Source organism: Theropithecus gelada, chromosome 3 (assembly GCF_003255815.1).
Source record: "Theropithecus gelada isolate Dixy chromosome 3, Tgel_1.0, whole genome shotgun sequence".
Taxonomy (NCBI): Eukaryota; Metazoa; Chordata; class Mammalia; order Primates; family Cercopithecidae; genus Theropithecus; species Theropithecus gelada.
Window position 1 is genome coordinate 152,885,748 of NC_037670.1, and position 16,951 is coordinate 152,902,698.

The 16,951-nt window shown below is 42.2% G+C and overlaps 1 protein-coding gene across 2 annotated transcripts in view; it reads right to left on the minus strand.

Moving 5' to 3' along the window:
* Positions 1–276: 276 nt before the first annotated feature.
* RBM28 (RNA binding motif protein 28) overlaps positions 277–16,951 on the minus strand; it is a 32,838-nt gene continuing 16,163 nt past the window's right edge. For both annotated transcript variants that reach the window (XM_025380775.1, XM_025380776.1), the window contains 9 exons: positions 15,874–15,947; positions 14,623–14,758; positions 13,586–13,650; positions 11,317–11,475; positions 8,031–8,180; positions 7,731–7,805; positions 4,702–4,958; positions 3,391–3,490; positions 277–829 (listed from right to left, as the gene is read on the minus strand). In XM_025380775.1, the coding sequence (XP_025236560.1) occupies positions 695–829; positions 3,391–3,490; positions 4,702–4,958; positions 7,731–7,805; positions 8,031–8,180; positions 11,317–11,475; positions 13,586–13,650; positions 14,623–14,758; positions 15,874–15,947 (1,151 nt within the window). In that variant the 3' untranslated portion in view covers positions 277–694. The remainder of the gene's footprint in view (positions 830–3,390; positions 3,491–4,701; positions 4,959–7,730; positions 7,806–8,030; positions 8,181–11,316; positions 11,476–13,585; positions 13,651–14,622; positions 14,759–15,873; positions 15,948–16,951) is intronic.

Consider the following 16,951-nt stretch of genomic DNA (forward strand, 5'->3'; position numbering starts at 1 on the left):
AAGGAGGTGCTCTATGAGAGAAATGCAGGTCATCACTAACCAGGCTAGTGTCTTTAGGCCACTGCAGACCGATTCAACTGGAAATCCCCTCATTTGATAAACACATAAGTGCTGCTCTCTGCCAGGCCCCACCTCCCCCCATTCTTTTCCAAGTGTCTCTGCCTGCAGTGATTAGGTTAGAAAGCATTTCTCTCTGCTGTCACTTAGTTCCTGCAGTGTGTAAGACTACAGAGCTGAATTAGGACTGTCAAAGGATGTTCATACATAATAAAGGAGTCACACATATTAGAAATGACATTGTTACTAAAAAGCCACACAATATCTCATTTAGAGAATATGCTTAACAAAATATACATCTTAAAAATTCAGCACTCCAGAATGCTTTTTCAATTGTTTCCATTTGAGAAATAAAGAACAAAAATTGGTAATAATTATAGACACAACTTCATACAATAATCTGGATAATATGCAAGAAGCATCATGATGTCTTTCAGATATTTCTCTTTGTGGCTAACGAACCACTCATCAAAGGATGGACCAAAGTTCAGATGTAAGTCCAGGGTGCCTCCCAGCACAGTGGCAGTGCCCTCGGGGATTTTCTTTCCCTCGGTGAGAGACATAGGGGATGGGGAGGAGCCCAGGAGTGTCACCAGAAAGCACACAACCCAGCTTCTTACCCAGCCCGCTGGCATCATCAATTATCAAACCATTTGCTCCTCTTTGCAAGAGGTGCTCCTTTAGAAGGTCCCAATAATTTCTGCTTATATTGTTCGACCAGCTGGTTGAAGCGGGTTTCCGTCTTATTTCCCTTAGCTTTTTTCCTAGATACCTACAAGTGAAAGGATTAGAAACATAATATAATCGATTTCAAAGACTATATATCACCTTACCCTCAGGCCACCCAAGAGAGAAAGTAAGTGTACAGAGATCATGTCTACCAGAAAGGGGTAGGTTTCTGGAGAGAGACCCTTAGAGAGAAAGGCTCAGACAGAATCATCCACTGGTAAGAAATTAGACCAACAGTGCACAGGGAGCAGGGCCTGACTAACTTCCCTGTCTAACACACTGTGTTGGGGGCTCAAGGGCCTCTCTCACTCTAGCTTCCAAAGCCTCACTTTAGCCTCAAAGCAGATAAGCCAGCACAGAATCTGGCCATTCTTGCTTGCCCATTCCCTCCCCAAGAACACTGCTCATGGGATTTCAGAGATCTATAAAATAGTATGGTATAGGTCAGAAACTTCCCAGACACAGATTTCTTGAGTAGGATGGCAAGCTAATGCTGCTTTTACCCTTAAAGGAAAGAGACTAGGAAAGGGGAGAAGAAAGCTTGACTTCAAGTATTCAAGAATGTAGGACCACCGTTTTCTACTAAAAGGAACTAGGGCTCCTTGGGAAAAATGGCTAATGTCAGGACTGGGGAAGAGGTACCTGAGCTCAGCCTGGACATCTTGCACTAGAAAGCAAGGATATTACCAGACAAACAAGCCACATCAGAAAGACTCAGAAGCCAACCTGCAGGGGCTTCTGCCAGCCTTAGACAGAGTAAGAATAATGACAGTATTTGAAACACATCAAGTATATGAAAAGTCAGGATTTCATAATACTAAAAAATGAGCCGGTATGGCAATAGCTCATTACTCTGAAAACTAATACAGAGAGAAAGAAAAAAAAAAAAAAAAAAAAAATCAAGGCCGGGCGCGGTGGCTCAAGCCTGTAATCCCAGCACTTTGGGAGGCCGAGACGGGCGGATCACGAGGTCAGGAGATCGAGACCATCCTGGCTAACACGGTGAAACCCCGTCTCTACTAAAAATACAAAAAAACTAGCCGGGCGAGGTGGCGGGCGCCTGTAGTCCCAGCTGCTCGGGAGGCTGAGGCAGGAGAATTGCGCAAACCCGGGAGGCGGAGCTTGCAGTGAGCGGAGATCTGGCCACTGCACTCCAGCCTGGGCGACAGAGCGTGACTCCGTCTCAAAAAAAAAAAAAAAAATCAAGCATTTATCCTGTCTTTCCTATACAAATGATATTTTGTGGTAACCAAATAATTGACAAAGGAAGATTTTTCTTTCTAGAGTTCTATTTAAAAATGCAAAAGGATAGAAGTTTAAATAATCAGCATTCTGTAACCCATAATGAAATAATGGATCTGGTAACACTCATCAATAATTGCTAAGGCTATTACATGAAAGGCTAACTGGGGACTTCATGAATGGAGGGACAAGGCAGACAATCCTCAAATCTACTGATCAATCTCAGAATCACTAAAAATGGGCAACCAGGTAGTATGTGCCTCAGGTGATGTAAAGAAACACACACACCACCTGTGAAATACTCTAGTCAAGAAAACTGAACTTGAGGCTAGGCATGGTGGCTCACGTCTGTAATCCCAGCACTTTGGGAGGCCAAGGCAGGCGAATCACCTGAGGTCAAGAGTTCGAGGCCAGCCTGGTCAACATGGTGAAACCCCGTCTCTACTAAAAATACAAAATAAGCTGGGCATGGTGGTGCGCGCCTGTAATCTCAGGTACTCGGGAGGCTACTCCGGGAGGCGGAGGTTGCAATGAGCCAAGATTGTGCCATTGCACTCCAGCCTAGGCAACAAGAGCAAAACTCTATCTCAAAAAAAATAAAAAAAAAAGAAAACTGAACTTGATCAAGCTACCAGACCGAACTAACTACCAGGTGACAGGCAAGATGGGGTGTCACAGAAACAAGTTAAATGACACCACAAGGAAGCAAATGGCTAAATTAAAAATGTAACACAAATGACCTGGTTTCTCCAATAAATGAATAGCATGGAAAAAAGGGTGGTAAGGGAAAATGGATATTAGAGAAGAAAAAAATGATTTAAGAAATTAAAAATCCAAGTATAATGTGTGGACTTCGGATCCCGACTCATACTAACCAAGTATAAAAACATATTTTTCAGGCAAATGGGGAAATTTTAATATGGCTTTAATGTATCATTTGTGTAGTAGATGATAAAGGGCTTATTAGTTTCATTAGATATTATAATGGCATAAGGTGTGTGTGTTTAAGGCCTCATCAGTTAGAGATGCAATCTGAGGTTTTTCTGAGCAATGTTTCATTTTCATATGAGACACATTTACATGTGAAATGGGCTTTGCTTTAATATATTCTAGTGGGGAAAGCATGTTATGGGGAATATGTAAACAAGGACACTGCTGAAACAGAGGAACAGATACATGGAGGTTCATTTTACTTTTTTCTCTCCACTTTTATGATTGTATACCTCAACATTCTCTAAAAAGCTACTGTCCTACACAGAAGTCTTTCTTTTTTTGTTTTTTGCTCAGCTAATCAAGGTACAAACATGGCTACGATCTGGCAGAACCATGCCATACCAAAGCTGAATGTCCTGCAGAACTCACCTGCTCGGAAGATAATTGCTGTTTCTCCTGCTTCCACTGGCTTATCTGGGGCTTTGGCTTTTTGGGATGGATGGGCTTCACTTTGCCTTTGTCCCGCAACCTGAAATAAAATGGCTGAGTGTCACCTTGAGTCCTTCTTCTAATCTGACACCCCTAGGTTCTCTTAGCTCAAGGGATAAAATTCCTCTTTGTACACTGGCCCTTCCCAAGCCTATGATATGTTAAGTCATTCTAAAAATAGATACTGCAACAGACCCTCTGAAAGCTCAGTATTTGTATACTTAGAATGCTTGATGTCAGGAGCTTGAGACCAGCCTAGGCAACATAGCAACCCCCTGTCTCTGCTAAAATAAAATTAAAAAGTCCCAGCTACTCAGAAGGCTGAGGCAGGTGGATTGAGTCCAGGAGTTCGAAGATACAGTGTGCTATGATCATGCCACTGCACTCTAGCCTGGGCAACAGAGTAAGACCCTGTGACGTGGTTTGGATCTGTGTCCTTGCCCAAATCTCATGTTGAATTGTAATCCCCAATGTTGCAGGCTGGGCCTGGTGGGAGGTGACTGGATCATGGGGATGACTCCTTCATGAATGGTTTAGCACCATCCCCTCAGTGCTGTTCTTATGACGGTGAATGAGTTACCGCAAGATCTGGTTGTTTAAAACGCTCCTTCCCCCTGCTCCTGGCCATGTGAAGTGCAGGCTCCCACTTCACCTTCCACTATGGTTAAGTTTCCTGAGGCCTCCCTAGAAGATGAGCAGCTGCTGTCATGTTTCCTGTACAGCCTGTGGAACCATGAGTCAATTAAGCCTCTTTTCCTTATAAATTACCCAGTCTCAGGTACTTCTTTATAGCAGTGGAAGAAATGAATAATACACTGTCTCTAAAAATAAAATTAAATAAATAAATATATAAAACCCCATGGATATCTCAAAAACCTTCGTTTAATTAACAAATATTTTGTCAAGATTTATTTTTGTAGAGCACTAATCTGCTGCCCCAAACAGAAACTACCGCTGAACCTCAAGTATGTGGCCTCAGCTGGCAGAGATGGCCATCTGGACAACAGGAAGCTCTTTAAAAGAGGAGAAAAGGGGCACAAAAGCCTGCCCTAGGAGGCCTCTCTGCCATTGATCTAAGAGTGACATCTCTGACGGTGTTGAAGACTCACGTGTTAACCCCGTGTGTGGGAATACATAGCACCAAGCATCCTTTTCAACCAAACAAATGCCACAAAGAGAAAAGAACTCAGCAAAAACAAACCCGCTTAGAACCCACCCACTGTTCTATGCTGCCACTTTCCTGCATCTCACCTGATTTTGGGGCCTCGGTGTGAGGGGAGCGCCAGGACCTTTCTTCTCTTCTTTCCATCAGGCAGCTCCACCTGCTCCACTTCAGCCTTGGTCTGGAACCCGGTCCATGCGGTAGAGCTCACCTTCCCCTTCTGCTCTGGGGGCGCCTTGCTTTGTTCCTCTGTGTGGTGTTGAGCTGCCTTCTGTTGCTGGTCTTTTGCAGGCTCTAGTTTCCCCTTCTGAGGCTCACCAGTTGCAGGCTTGGATCTCACTTTTTGCTGCATAAAACAAGAAAATGCCATCTGGTTTCTGGATGAGCTTTGTTTGCTGCAAATACTCAACAGAAGATGAGCTTTATGTGAGCTAGATGAAAGAAGAGGAATTCTTCCCCCACACAGTTGGAGACTAGAGGAAAGTGAATACATGTAGTTACAAGCCCTGCCATAGTAACAGATGGTTACTGGGTGGGGGGCACAAAATAACCATTCCCCTTCCCATAACATAGAAATAAGGGAGAGTGCATGCCCAAGATTCAAAAGCCAGTAGGTGGGACAATTATCAAAGGTGTAACCTATGTAGAAAGAGAATACAAGAAGCAAGCAAGCAACAGAAAAGATAATGAAGTAATAAGCGCTGAGAATTTTTCAAAACTAATGACAGTCACTAAACCACAGATCAAGGAACTCAGAGCTCTAAGACCAAATAAGATAAAAACTAAACAATTTACAACTAGTCATATCATAGACAAACTGCAGAAAATCAAAGATAAAATCTTGAAAGAAGCCAGACAGGGGAAAAATTTTACCTATAGAGGAACAAGGATGAGATTACATCAAATTTCTCTCTCTTTTGTTTTTAATAGGCACCCTCCAAAACCCAAGTAGGTTCAGAGAGATTTCCAAGACTTCTCTTCAGAAATCATGTAAGCAAGAAGGGAGTGAAGTGAGATATTTAATATTTAAAGTTTTTAAAGAAAAAAGAAATCACCAACCTACAATCCTGTATCTGATAAACTTATCCTTCAAAAGTTAAGGACAAGACCTACTCAGACAAAAGAAAATGGAGGGAATTTGTTGCCAGTAACCCTGTCTGCAAGAAATACGAAATAAATCTCTTCAGAGAGAAGAAAAATGACATAGGTCAGAAACTCGGATCGTTTTCAAGAAAGGAAGAACATTAGGAATGGAATAAATGGAGCGAAGACGACGAGGAAAAGACGCTGTGGAAAGGAAGGCATCAAGGATGTTACAGAAGTATTTGCACTGAAGTGGAAGAAACAGAAGATTCAAGTGAAATTAATGTAATGATAAGTGTGTGTTGTTCTTCCCTTTCACCTTAGAAATCCAGATACAATGAACAGTTATTATATGCCTATTGTATGCCAGTCTGTTTCTAGGATACAAAAAAAAAGTGTCTACCCTTCAGGACTCACAGCCAGGTGGAGACAAGAGATGTTTACACAAATAAACCAAAGTAAAAAAAAACTACACAGCTTAAGGAAGTTCATGAAAATCAAGTAAAGAGGGCCTTTATCTTTTGAGAGAGGTGGAGGAATGCTACTTGAAAGGGATCATTTGATCTGCATATGCAAAGTGAGTAGAGGCATTTTTACACAAAAGAACAGTATGAATATAAATCCAGGCAACAAATAAAGTAATTTGGATGTTAAAAAACAAACAAGGCTGGGCTCAGTGACTCACACCTGTAATCCCAGCGCTTTGGGAGGCTGAAGCAGGTGGATCACTTGAAGTCAGGAGTTCGAGACCAGCCTGGCCAACATGGTGAAACCCTGTCTCTTCCAAACAAATACAAAAATTAGGGCCAGGTGCGGTGGCTCAAGCCTGTAACCAGCACTTTGGGAGGCCGAGATGGGCGGATCACAAGGTCAGGAGACCGAGACCATCCTGGCTAACATGGTGAAACCCCGTCTCTACTAAAAAAAAAAAAAAAATTAGCCAGGCATGGTGGTGTGCACCTATAATCCCAGCTACTCGGGAGGCTGAGGGAGGAGAATCACTTGAATCCAGAAGGTGGAGGTTGCAGCAAACTGAGATTGCACCACTGTACTCCAACCTGAGCAACACAGCAAGACTCCATCTCAAACAGACAAACAAACAAAACTGGTAGCTTCAGAATCACCTCTGAAACAATGGCTAACAGTAATAAGCAATTCTATCATCTAGGGTAACAAAGTTGCCTTGAACAATAACCAGATCCCATATTTTCCAACTGAGGGCCATTGCATTAACCACCAGAATGGGTCATCTGTTGGTAATGCTCTTGGTATACACCACAAAGACTACAAATGTTTGCTGTATATGCAAGTGAATTTTGCTGTGCAATATCAATGAGAGCTCTAAGAATAACAGAGTCAAGAATAATCTGGCCCTGCATGTCCTGGGGGAAGATGGGTAAGAGAATGAGTACTGACTGTGTGCTGACCATGCAGTATGCTAGATGATGGACATGTATTATCTCATTTAGTCCTCAGCAATCATGTAAGGCAGATGTCGTCCACCCATTTTACAAACTGAAGTTCAGAGCGGTAATAACTGCCAAGGAACATGCAGCAAAAGGGGCAGAGCCAGAGTATGAGCATGAGTACACCTATTCCTAAAGTCCCTGCTCCACCCTCTATAGCACACCAGATTAAAAACTGTATAAAACTATCAGGCTTCACACTTCTGGAGCCAACTAATAAAAGAAAATACGGAAGAGATAACTGAAATCTACAGGTAACAGGAAACCTTAACCTCAACCATTAATTTTGGCACGTACTATCACCAAACATTGTAAAGAATAGCTGACTGGAAATAACATTGGTCTGCTTCCTCTCTCCTTCCTTTCCCTTCTGCTGTAGAGCTATCAGACATGGGCCAGCAGATAAGAAGATGGCCTGGAGAGGCTTAGGGAACAGGGACTAAAGGGAACTGGGAGCAAAAAAAATCTAATTGAGGGGAGAACTACTCTAAGAGAGCAGAAGCACAAACTGAACAAAATAGAAGAGTTTAGTTATGTCCTTAAAAATATGGACCATTTAATTTCTGTACCAAGCTGCGCTGGATCCTTAATTCCTTCATTTTAAGTTTTCTTCGATCTTCTAAAGAGAACTCCACTATTGGTCTCTGTCAGAAGGAGATAGAACGTCATTCATTAGACTTCTAAATCTGTGCATGCAATGAGTTGAGTTTTTCCCCTTCACACATCCTCCCCCAACCCACCTTTTTTTTTGTCCACTTGCCATTCTTTCCCACCCCTCAAATGTCAGAGGACACTAGGCATAAAGGAGTAGGCTGGTTTCCTGCAAGTGGTCCTAAGGGAAACAAGTCTCCCCAGAGGACGAGGCTTACCTTCAGAGGCCCAAAGATTTCTGGATTGTTGTTGATCAGGCGGAGGGCTTTCAAGGCATGCTCGTGCTCTTGGAACTCTGCAAAGGCGTAGCCCAGGGACTGACCCTTCATGTTCCCATGAACTCCTTTGAGGTCTCGCATCACTCTACACTATTAGTAGAGCAAGAAAAAAAATCAGTAATTACAGAATGAGAAGGCTTGCCTGACATGAACTGCTTTAATAGAGTCAATAAAAAATAAGGTTATTGGGTGAGCATGGTGGCTCATGCCTGTAATCCTAGCACTTTGGGAGGCTGAGACAGGAGGACTGCTTGAGGCCAGGAGTTTGAGACCAGCCTGGGCAACATGGCAAAACCTTGCCTCTGCAAAAAATACAAAAAATTAGCCGGTGTAGTGGCACCTCAGCTACTCAAGAGGCTGAGGCAGGAGGATCACCTGAGGCTGGGGAGGTTGAAGTTGCAGTGAGCCATGATGAAACCACTACACTCCAGCCTGGGCAACAGAGTGAGACCCTGTCTCAAAAAAAAAAAAAAAAAAAAATCAGGTTATTGAAACATAATCTTCATTTATACCACCATCACAAAAATCACACTGGAATAACACTTATGTGTGTCCATCTTATTAGAATTCACCTACTAACACCATAAAACAGATTAAAATAATATTTTCTTGCTTTCTACTAGTTTATAGACATCAACAGAGACCTAAAATAAGCACATAAACAAAACTTCCTAAAGAAAATTTATAAAGAGGTTTGGATGTTAAAAAACAAACACAATACAAACACAACTGTTCACAATACATACAAATTGAGAGGTACATGGTATTCTAAGCGTGTAACAAGTTATTGCCGAGGATGGAATACTGTCCATAGATCTTACCACTGAAAAAAGCCCTCAGGAAGGAAATTATTAAAGAAGGGAAGGAGGAAGGACTGATGGCTTTAGATAAGAAAGACATTTCAAGCACAGGAAAAAGTCTCTCCAACATACAGGCTCAGAAATACAGGAAGAAGTTTCAGCTCTCTTTGCCTGCAGCTCAGATCCTCTCTAGTGTGGTTTTCCCTTAAATCCTTAAGCCAGATGTAGCAAACATCTGGGGCACCAAAGTACAGTAGGATGTTTTGAGAAAACTGATCATTTACATGCTATTACTACCGAAACTGTTGTTCTCATGTAATGGAGACGGCTAAGTATTGGGGACACATGGATACCACATTTAGTTTACGTCCAGTGTCCACTCTGTGTCTAGAACTGTCATATACTGTAAGGGAATCAAGAGAAGCATATAATGAAGATCCTGTTCTCAAGATACTTACCATCTTACTGAGACACTATACGTACACATAAGAAAGAATTAAGAGGAAAATTCAACATAATGCAAATATTCTAGAATAAACATGAATTTCTCTAAATTATGACAGGTGTTAAACGTGCAGACACTAAGTATTCAGATGATATGAGAAATTACACAACTGTCCCTCCCCTATAACCAGTAACACTGAGCAGTTTTACTAAGAGTGGTGTCAGATATGTGCTGATATATTCACATTCTCTCACGTAATCTCCCAAATACCTAAATCCATACATTTTGAAGAGGTTTTCAGGGATTAGGAAAACAGTTTATGGTGGTGAAACAGAGTAAAGCAGACCCAAAATATTGGCAATGGTACTTTAAAAATAAGTATTGACCAAGAGATGACTATGTAGCAGGTACTACACCAAGGATTGGTGATAATGAGATAACGCTTGCCTCAAAAACTCAGTCTAGTGGGGAGAAGAGACTGACCGACAGTTTGAGGCCAGGGCAATAGTAAGCAGTATGACAGAGATATGCAAGGCCAGGCCCAGTGGTTCACATTTATAATCCCAGCACTGTGGGAGACTGAAGCAGGGGGATCATCTGAGCTCAGGAATTTCAGACCAGCCTAGGCAACATGGCAAAACCATGTCTCTACCAAAAACATAAGAAATAGTCAGGCATGGGCCAGGCGCAGTGGTTCACGCCTGTAATTGTAGCAGTTTGGGAGGCCGAGGCGGGCGGATCACTTGAGGTCAAGAAATCGAGACCATCTTAACAAACATGGTGAAACCCTGTCTCTACTAAAAATACAAAAATTAGCTGGGCATGGTGGTGCGTGCCTGTAGTCCCAGCTACTCGGAGGTTGAGGCAGGAGAATCACTTGAACTCGGGAGGCGGAGGTTGCAGTGAGCTGAGATCGTGCCACTGTACTCCAGCTTAACGACAGAGTGAGACTCCGTCTCAAAAATAAAAAATAAAAATAAGAAAAAGAAATTAGCCAGGCAAGGTGGTGTGTAACTATAGTCCCAACTACTTGGGAGGCTGAGGTGGGAGGATTGCTTGAGCTTGGGAGGGGGAGGCTGCAGTGAGCTGAGACGGCGCCACTGCACTCCCTCCAGCCTGTGACAGAGCAAGACCACATCTTAAAAAAAAAAAAAAAAGAAAGAAAAGAGAAATATGCAAAGGGGAATGTGGAGGCAGAGAAGTTCTATACTCACAGAGCCTAACCAAGTTGGTATGAACCCAGTGTTTTTCTAATTCAACTGCTGAACATCTACATGGCTTCCTGTGTTGACGACAGGCATAGGTGACTCTGACTATAGGGTAAGAATCTAACTAGGAGTAAAATACTCTCCAAAAAGCAAAGCAGATTATTTTCTCTGCAAGAAAATTCACATGATAGCACAAAATATAATGCTAAGCACACAAAAGGCATTTAATAAATGCTTGCTAAATTAATTCATGCAGACAGAGACTTCCTTGTATTCTGCTGTAATTCAGATGTAAAAGACAATTTTTAGAAGAAAAAGAACAAAACCAAGAAACTGCTAAACTCAGCCATGCATGCTGACAACATGTCCAGAAGAAAGTCTGTTGATGGCCTAGCACAGTGGCTCACGCCTGTAATCCCAGCACTTTGGGAGGCTGAGGTGAGCAGATAACTTGAGGTCAGGAGTTCCAGACCAGTCTGGCCAACATGGTGAAATCCCTTCTCTACTAAAAATACAAAAATTAGCCAGGCGTGGTGGCACACACCTATAGTCCCAGCTACTCAGGGGGCTGAGGCAGGAGAACTGCTTGAGCCCAGGAGGAGGAGGTTGCAGTGAATCAAGACTGCACCACTGCACTCCAGCCTGGGCGACAGAGTGAGACTTCGTCTCAAAACAAACAAACAAAAAAAAATCTGGCACCGCAGCCTGAGGGAAATGCTTGATATGACCCCAGATCAGAATGAAAGTTCCAGATGGACAGGGCCACACCTCACCTCCTTGATGCGCACCCCTTTCTCTCCACTAGTAGCACTCAGCAGCAGCTTTCTGAGCTGTTTGTCATCTACAGCCTTTGGGAGATTGTGCAGGCAGAGCCTGGTTTGGGAGACAAAGATATTCTGGTCCTTGAGTTTCTGATGCTTCAGCAGCTCAAACTGAAAGAACAACCAATGGTTAACAGTACAACTCACTGTTTTTAAGAGGCAGGCTCATAATTCTCCAAAAGGAAAGAATTATGATCTCCATCCCATAACCACACATATAGAAAATGGATGGCAACTGCCCGCACTGCAGCTTTACAATGCCCAGTATAGGGAAAGAAAAGTTCAAAGGGACAAGATGGTGGGTGGGTAACAGTAAAATCATAGGCTCTGGAGACCCATCCCTAACTGGAGAAATTACATAAAATTTTAAAGCCTCAATTTTTCATCTATAAAATGGAACAGTAGAACAAAGTCTCTGAGCACTGATGTGAGGCCAAAATGAGATAACATAAGGCTGGGCAGGGTGGCTCATGCCTGTAATATGAGCACTTTGGGAAGCCAAGGCAGGCAGATCACCTGAGGTCAGGAGTTCAAGATCAGCCTGGCCAAAATGGTGACACCCTGTCTCTACTAAAAATACAACGATTAGTCAGGCATAGTAGTGCATGCCTGTAATCCCAGCTACTCAGGATGCTGAGGCAGGAGAATCGCTTGAAGCTGGGAGGAGGAGGTTGTAGTGAGCCAAGATCACGCTATTGTACTCCAGCCTGGGCAACAAGAGTGAAATTCCATCTCAAAAAAAAAAAAAAAGAAAAAAAATCCCTAGCTCAAAATGTAGCCCAGAGCAAACAACAGATAATACTATGGTTAACATCTATGCCCAGTCCTCATCTACCCACCAACTCAACTGATTATCTAAACCTTCCAAAAGGAAATGGAACGTATTCAAAGAATACTTGACAGAATGCTGTCTTGTCTCAACTCTGCCACCCTGAGGCAAAGGAATATCCATGACCACAGAACCATATTTTGCTCTTAGAGCAATACCCTCAACTATGCTGCCACAAAACTCCAGTGCCTGCGTGATCTGTGTCTAAAATGAAATGAAAGATGACATTATTCTTCCAATTAGTTTTTTCAAAACCAAGTTGGTAGAAAAAAGTTTTCAATTAAAAGTTTTTCTTTTGTCAAGCCTTCTCAGTCCTGCTGTTTCTTGTTTGGTAAAAGTACCAACAAATCACAAAATAAACAAATCCCCTGGAAAATGACTATTAAAGGAACACCTGAAAAGGCTATCATGCTTAAGTTCAATAGACTATTTTTCTGTCAGGAAAAGCTGTGCCTGCTGTGAATGTATAATGCATACCTATCACTGAATGAGCTTTTTGCCAACAAAATTAGTTTTAAACTAAATATGTCATTATTGCATTGTGGTCAGACAAGGGTATATAATGCCCTTAAAAAATTGAGGCTTTAAAATTTTATGTAATTTCTCCAGTTAAGGATGGGTCTCCAGAACCTATGATTTCCAGATGTTCACTACTAAAGTTGAAAACACTAGTGCAGAACCTGTGCACACCGAAAAAAAGATACACTGCCTCCTGCCGTCATTACACTCTCACCCCTGTTCCTCATCTGCATGTTAAGGTTCCATAACTAATTCTGTTCATGATTATGCATCTTTACCATTCTAGGCTGGCTTGGCTTTTTGAAAGCAAGTTATATGGGAAAAAGCAAAAATGACTGGGAACGTTACCAAGCAGCCAAGGAATATAACGGTATTGGTTAACATCAGAAACACCCATAAGACGGGAGTTTTTCTAAAATGATTTTATAATCTGGAGACACTAACTCCTCCCAACTGACAGCTACCCCTTTCAAGAGCCATATCTTCTTCCTTCCCTAATAACTCCAGACCATTCTGATCTTGCCCTTCTACATTATTCTGTGTTTATACTAACACCTAATTACACGAAGCCCTAGCCTCTGACTGTCTACTGCATGATCTAGCAGCATGTGTTCGCAAACATTTACTGCCAAGCACTAGGTAAACAAAGAATAAGACACAGTTCTTTTATACTGGCATAGAAAGCAGATAGAATACTATGTATAATGTTGGGTTACTTGCTGTCTCACCTATGTGCTTTTCTCTCTAATAGCGCAGTAAGTATGGTCTATGACCATATTTGGTTCTTTTATGAGCACATCGAGCATTCGACAACTATTTTTGATTGATTTATAGGCCACGCAGAACCTGAAGGTCAATGCCTAATCTACTCACCCGTTCTCTTTTGGCCATATCAGCAGCACTCACACCCTCTGCAGCCTTCGTCCCAGCACGAATCACTGCAGAAAGAGGGAAAAAGGCCAAGACATCAACAAGGGAATTTTCACTGAGCAACAAGAGGAATGTAATTTGAATGATGCAAACTCTTTGTACAGGGCCCAGAGGACTATGTTGGCCAGGACACGATGGCATTTGGTTAGGTCCAGAAATAGGATACAGGGCTAAGTTCTGGGCTCAGAGCTGCTCTCAAGGACTAAAACTCTGAACATTTTGTGATTTTATTCCTCTTCTCCTTCTCTCCCCTCAAAGAATCTTCACGTACATGCCCAAAGTCAGAAAGAAAGGCCTGGAAGAAGTATGGAACATAAATACATTTTGGGCATTTAGAATGCACAATGTTCCACCTATAATCTGCCCTTGGAACTTAACTTTGCTGTTCCTTATGTACTTGAGGTCCATTACTAAGCAGTGAGATAAGCCAGTCAAAAACAGTTATGTTGCCATAGAGGGCTGGTGTCAAAGGCTAATGGACATTACTAGTACAGGGTGTGAAGCTATGGAGGAGGTGAGCTGATAAATACTGTGTGACCTAGAAGAAAGAATTTTTTTTTTAAAATTTAAAGCTAATTTCTGATTGTCTTTCTGACACTAAAGGAAAGTACTGGGTGCACATTTTAAATCCATGAATAATCCAAAAGAGTAATTTTAGTCATAATGAAAACCTCTTATTAGAAATGATGACAAGAAGCAAAGGTATTTTGAGTTCTTTCTCCCTCTTTGCCTTGCCAATCCTCTATTGAAAAAGACAAAAGGCAACCAGGCAGAAAAGATAGTGGGATGGTTAATCCACAAAAATGAGTGAAGGTTTACTAACAGAAAGCCACATTTATTAAAGTGGAATGATCATATAAAACTTAAAAAGAACATTTGGGTTTTTAATTTGAAACATGTTCCCAAACATACTATTGCTGGATCGATGATATGGCACAGGGCCAGCTACTTGGAAGCCTGGGTTACGTCTCCCTACTCACAGCCTTCTCGGGCCAGATAGAGATTCCGGGTGCCAGTCGGCTTCTTCACCTTCTTTGTCTGAAGCTTTGCAGCCTCATCACGGGTCACTGCCAAGTCAACCTTGAGCTGCCGGCCATCCAGTTTAAGCCCACCAGCCTGTAACAGAAAACAATCCCTTCTTAAAACACGTAATGGCCGAGCACGGTGGCTCACGCCTGTAACCCTAGCACTTTGGGAGGCTGAGGTGGGTGGATCACCTGAGGTCAGGAGTTCAAGGCCAGCCTGGCCAACATGGTGAAACCTTGTCTCTACTGAAAATACAAAAATTAGCCAGGTATGGTGGTGTGCACCTGTAATCCCAGCTACTTGGGAGGCTGAGGCAGGAGAATGGCATGAACCTGGGAGGCGGAGTTGCAGTGAGTGGAGATCACGCCACTATACTCCAGCCTGGGCAACAGAGCGAGACTCCATTTCAAAAAAAACAAAAAACAACACATAATGAGTAGAAACTAGAAACTAAGCACCTGACAAGAACACCACAGAAAGGGATACGGCAAGCGTCAATTATGCTATGTAAGCCAAGCCCTATGACGTTTCAGCTCAGCTAGCTACAAATGGATCACTGGGCCTCACAATATTTAGTAGAGCTGTGCAAAAGGCCACATGGGTGTTTCAGGTAGTCAGCAGTAAATAAATTATTTTCTGGGAGTTGATTAGTCCCAAAGTAGACCCAAATTGAGGAAAATTATCTGTAAACAGGCAAATGTCTAGTATTATAAAGAAAGCTAATGAAATAGTAGAGTACTTACTCAAGAGGACTTAAGAAATAACAGCAATATTAAATAACATTATACTCGATTGTAGAACAAATGGAGTAATTCTCCATCACCCACACACATTCTCTCTCAAACATCTACTCTACTTCACAGACGACCTTAATACCTTCTTATCCTAGTCTTTCATGTTATCAGTCTAGGATAGAGGCTGACACAGACAGCAAGCAACAAATATCAGATACGTTACTATCCCCATTTCCTCACCTATGAAGTAGAGATCATAATTCTGCCTACCTCAAAGGGCTGATGTAATGATTAAATAAGATAATGCAAGTAAAGTTCAGTGCCTAACACAACAAAGTGCTAAATAAGTGTTAGTTTTATTATTAGTGACAATAATAATAACAATAATGAAGTTTTGTGTAAATATCAGATGTTGCCCCTAAGAGCCAAACTGCCTCCTGTGTTATAAGGTAAAGGAAATATCTTCCTTACCTCATTCTCTGGAGAAGCAGCTAGAAGGCATTTCTGAGCTGCTTCTTGAGTCATGAACTGGGCAAATGCACAACCTGCACAAGGAGACACAATTCAGTGAGATCCCAAACTCCCACAGATAAACCAAAGACAACACTACAAATGGCAGCAGCCTGACACAGAGTGGAAGGGGCAGGTGGCATCCATTTATTAAGTACAGCCATGTACTTGCATAAGGATGTTTTGGTCAGTGACAGACTGCATATACAACAGTGGTCCCAGGAGATTACAATGAATCTGCCCTATACAGGGCAGATCCCTGTACCATTTGGTACACGTACATTTGGTACCCTGTACCAAAAATGCCCTGTACCATTTTTTATCTTTTATACTGCATTTTACTATACTTTTTCTACGTTTAGAAACATTTAGATACACAAATACTTACCATTACGTTACAACTGCCTACAACATTCAGTATAAGAACATGTTGTGCCGTGCAGGTTTGTAGCCTGGGAGCGACAGGCTCTACCATATGACCTGTGTGTGTAGTAGGCCATACCATCTAGGTTTGTGTAAGTACACTATGACATTCACACAATGACAAATAATGAACTTTGCAGAATTTATCCCCATCAGTAAGTGAGGCACACTGCACTCTGAGACAGGCACTATGTTAGGTACCAAATAATCAAGACGAAGATACCACTGCTCTTAATGAAATTTTATTATTACTTCCTTCATCTGTTCTAATTCTTCTTAGAACTTTAGTCTCATGATCTCTCTTAATAAGAAATATCCACGTGAAGGCTGGGTATGGTGGCTCACACCTGTAATCCCAGCTCTTTGGGAGGCCAAGGCAGGAAGATCACTTAAGCCCAAGAGTTAAAGACCAGCCTGAGCAACATGACTGTCTCTACAAAAGAAAAAAAAAAAAAAATTGGCTGGGTGTGGTGGTGCATGCCTATAGTCCCAGCTACTCAGAAAGCTGAGGTGGGAGGATGACCTGACCCTGGGAGGTCAAGGCTGCAGTAAGTCATGATCACTGCACTCCAGCCTGGGTGATAGAGCAAGACCTTGTCTCAAAAAAAAAAAAAAA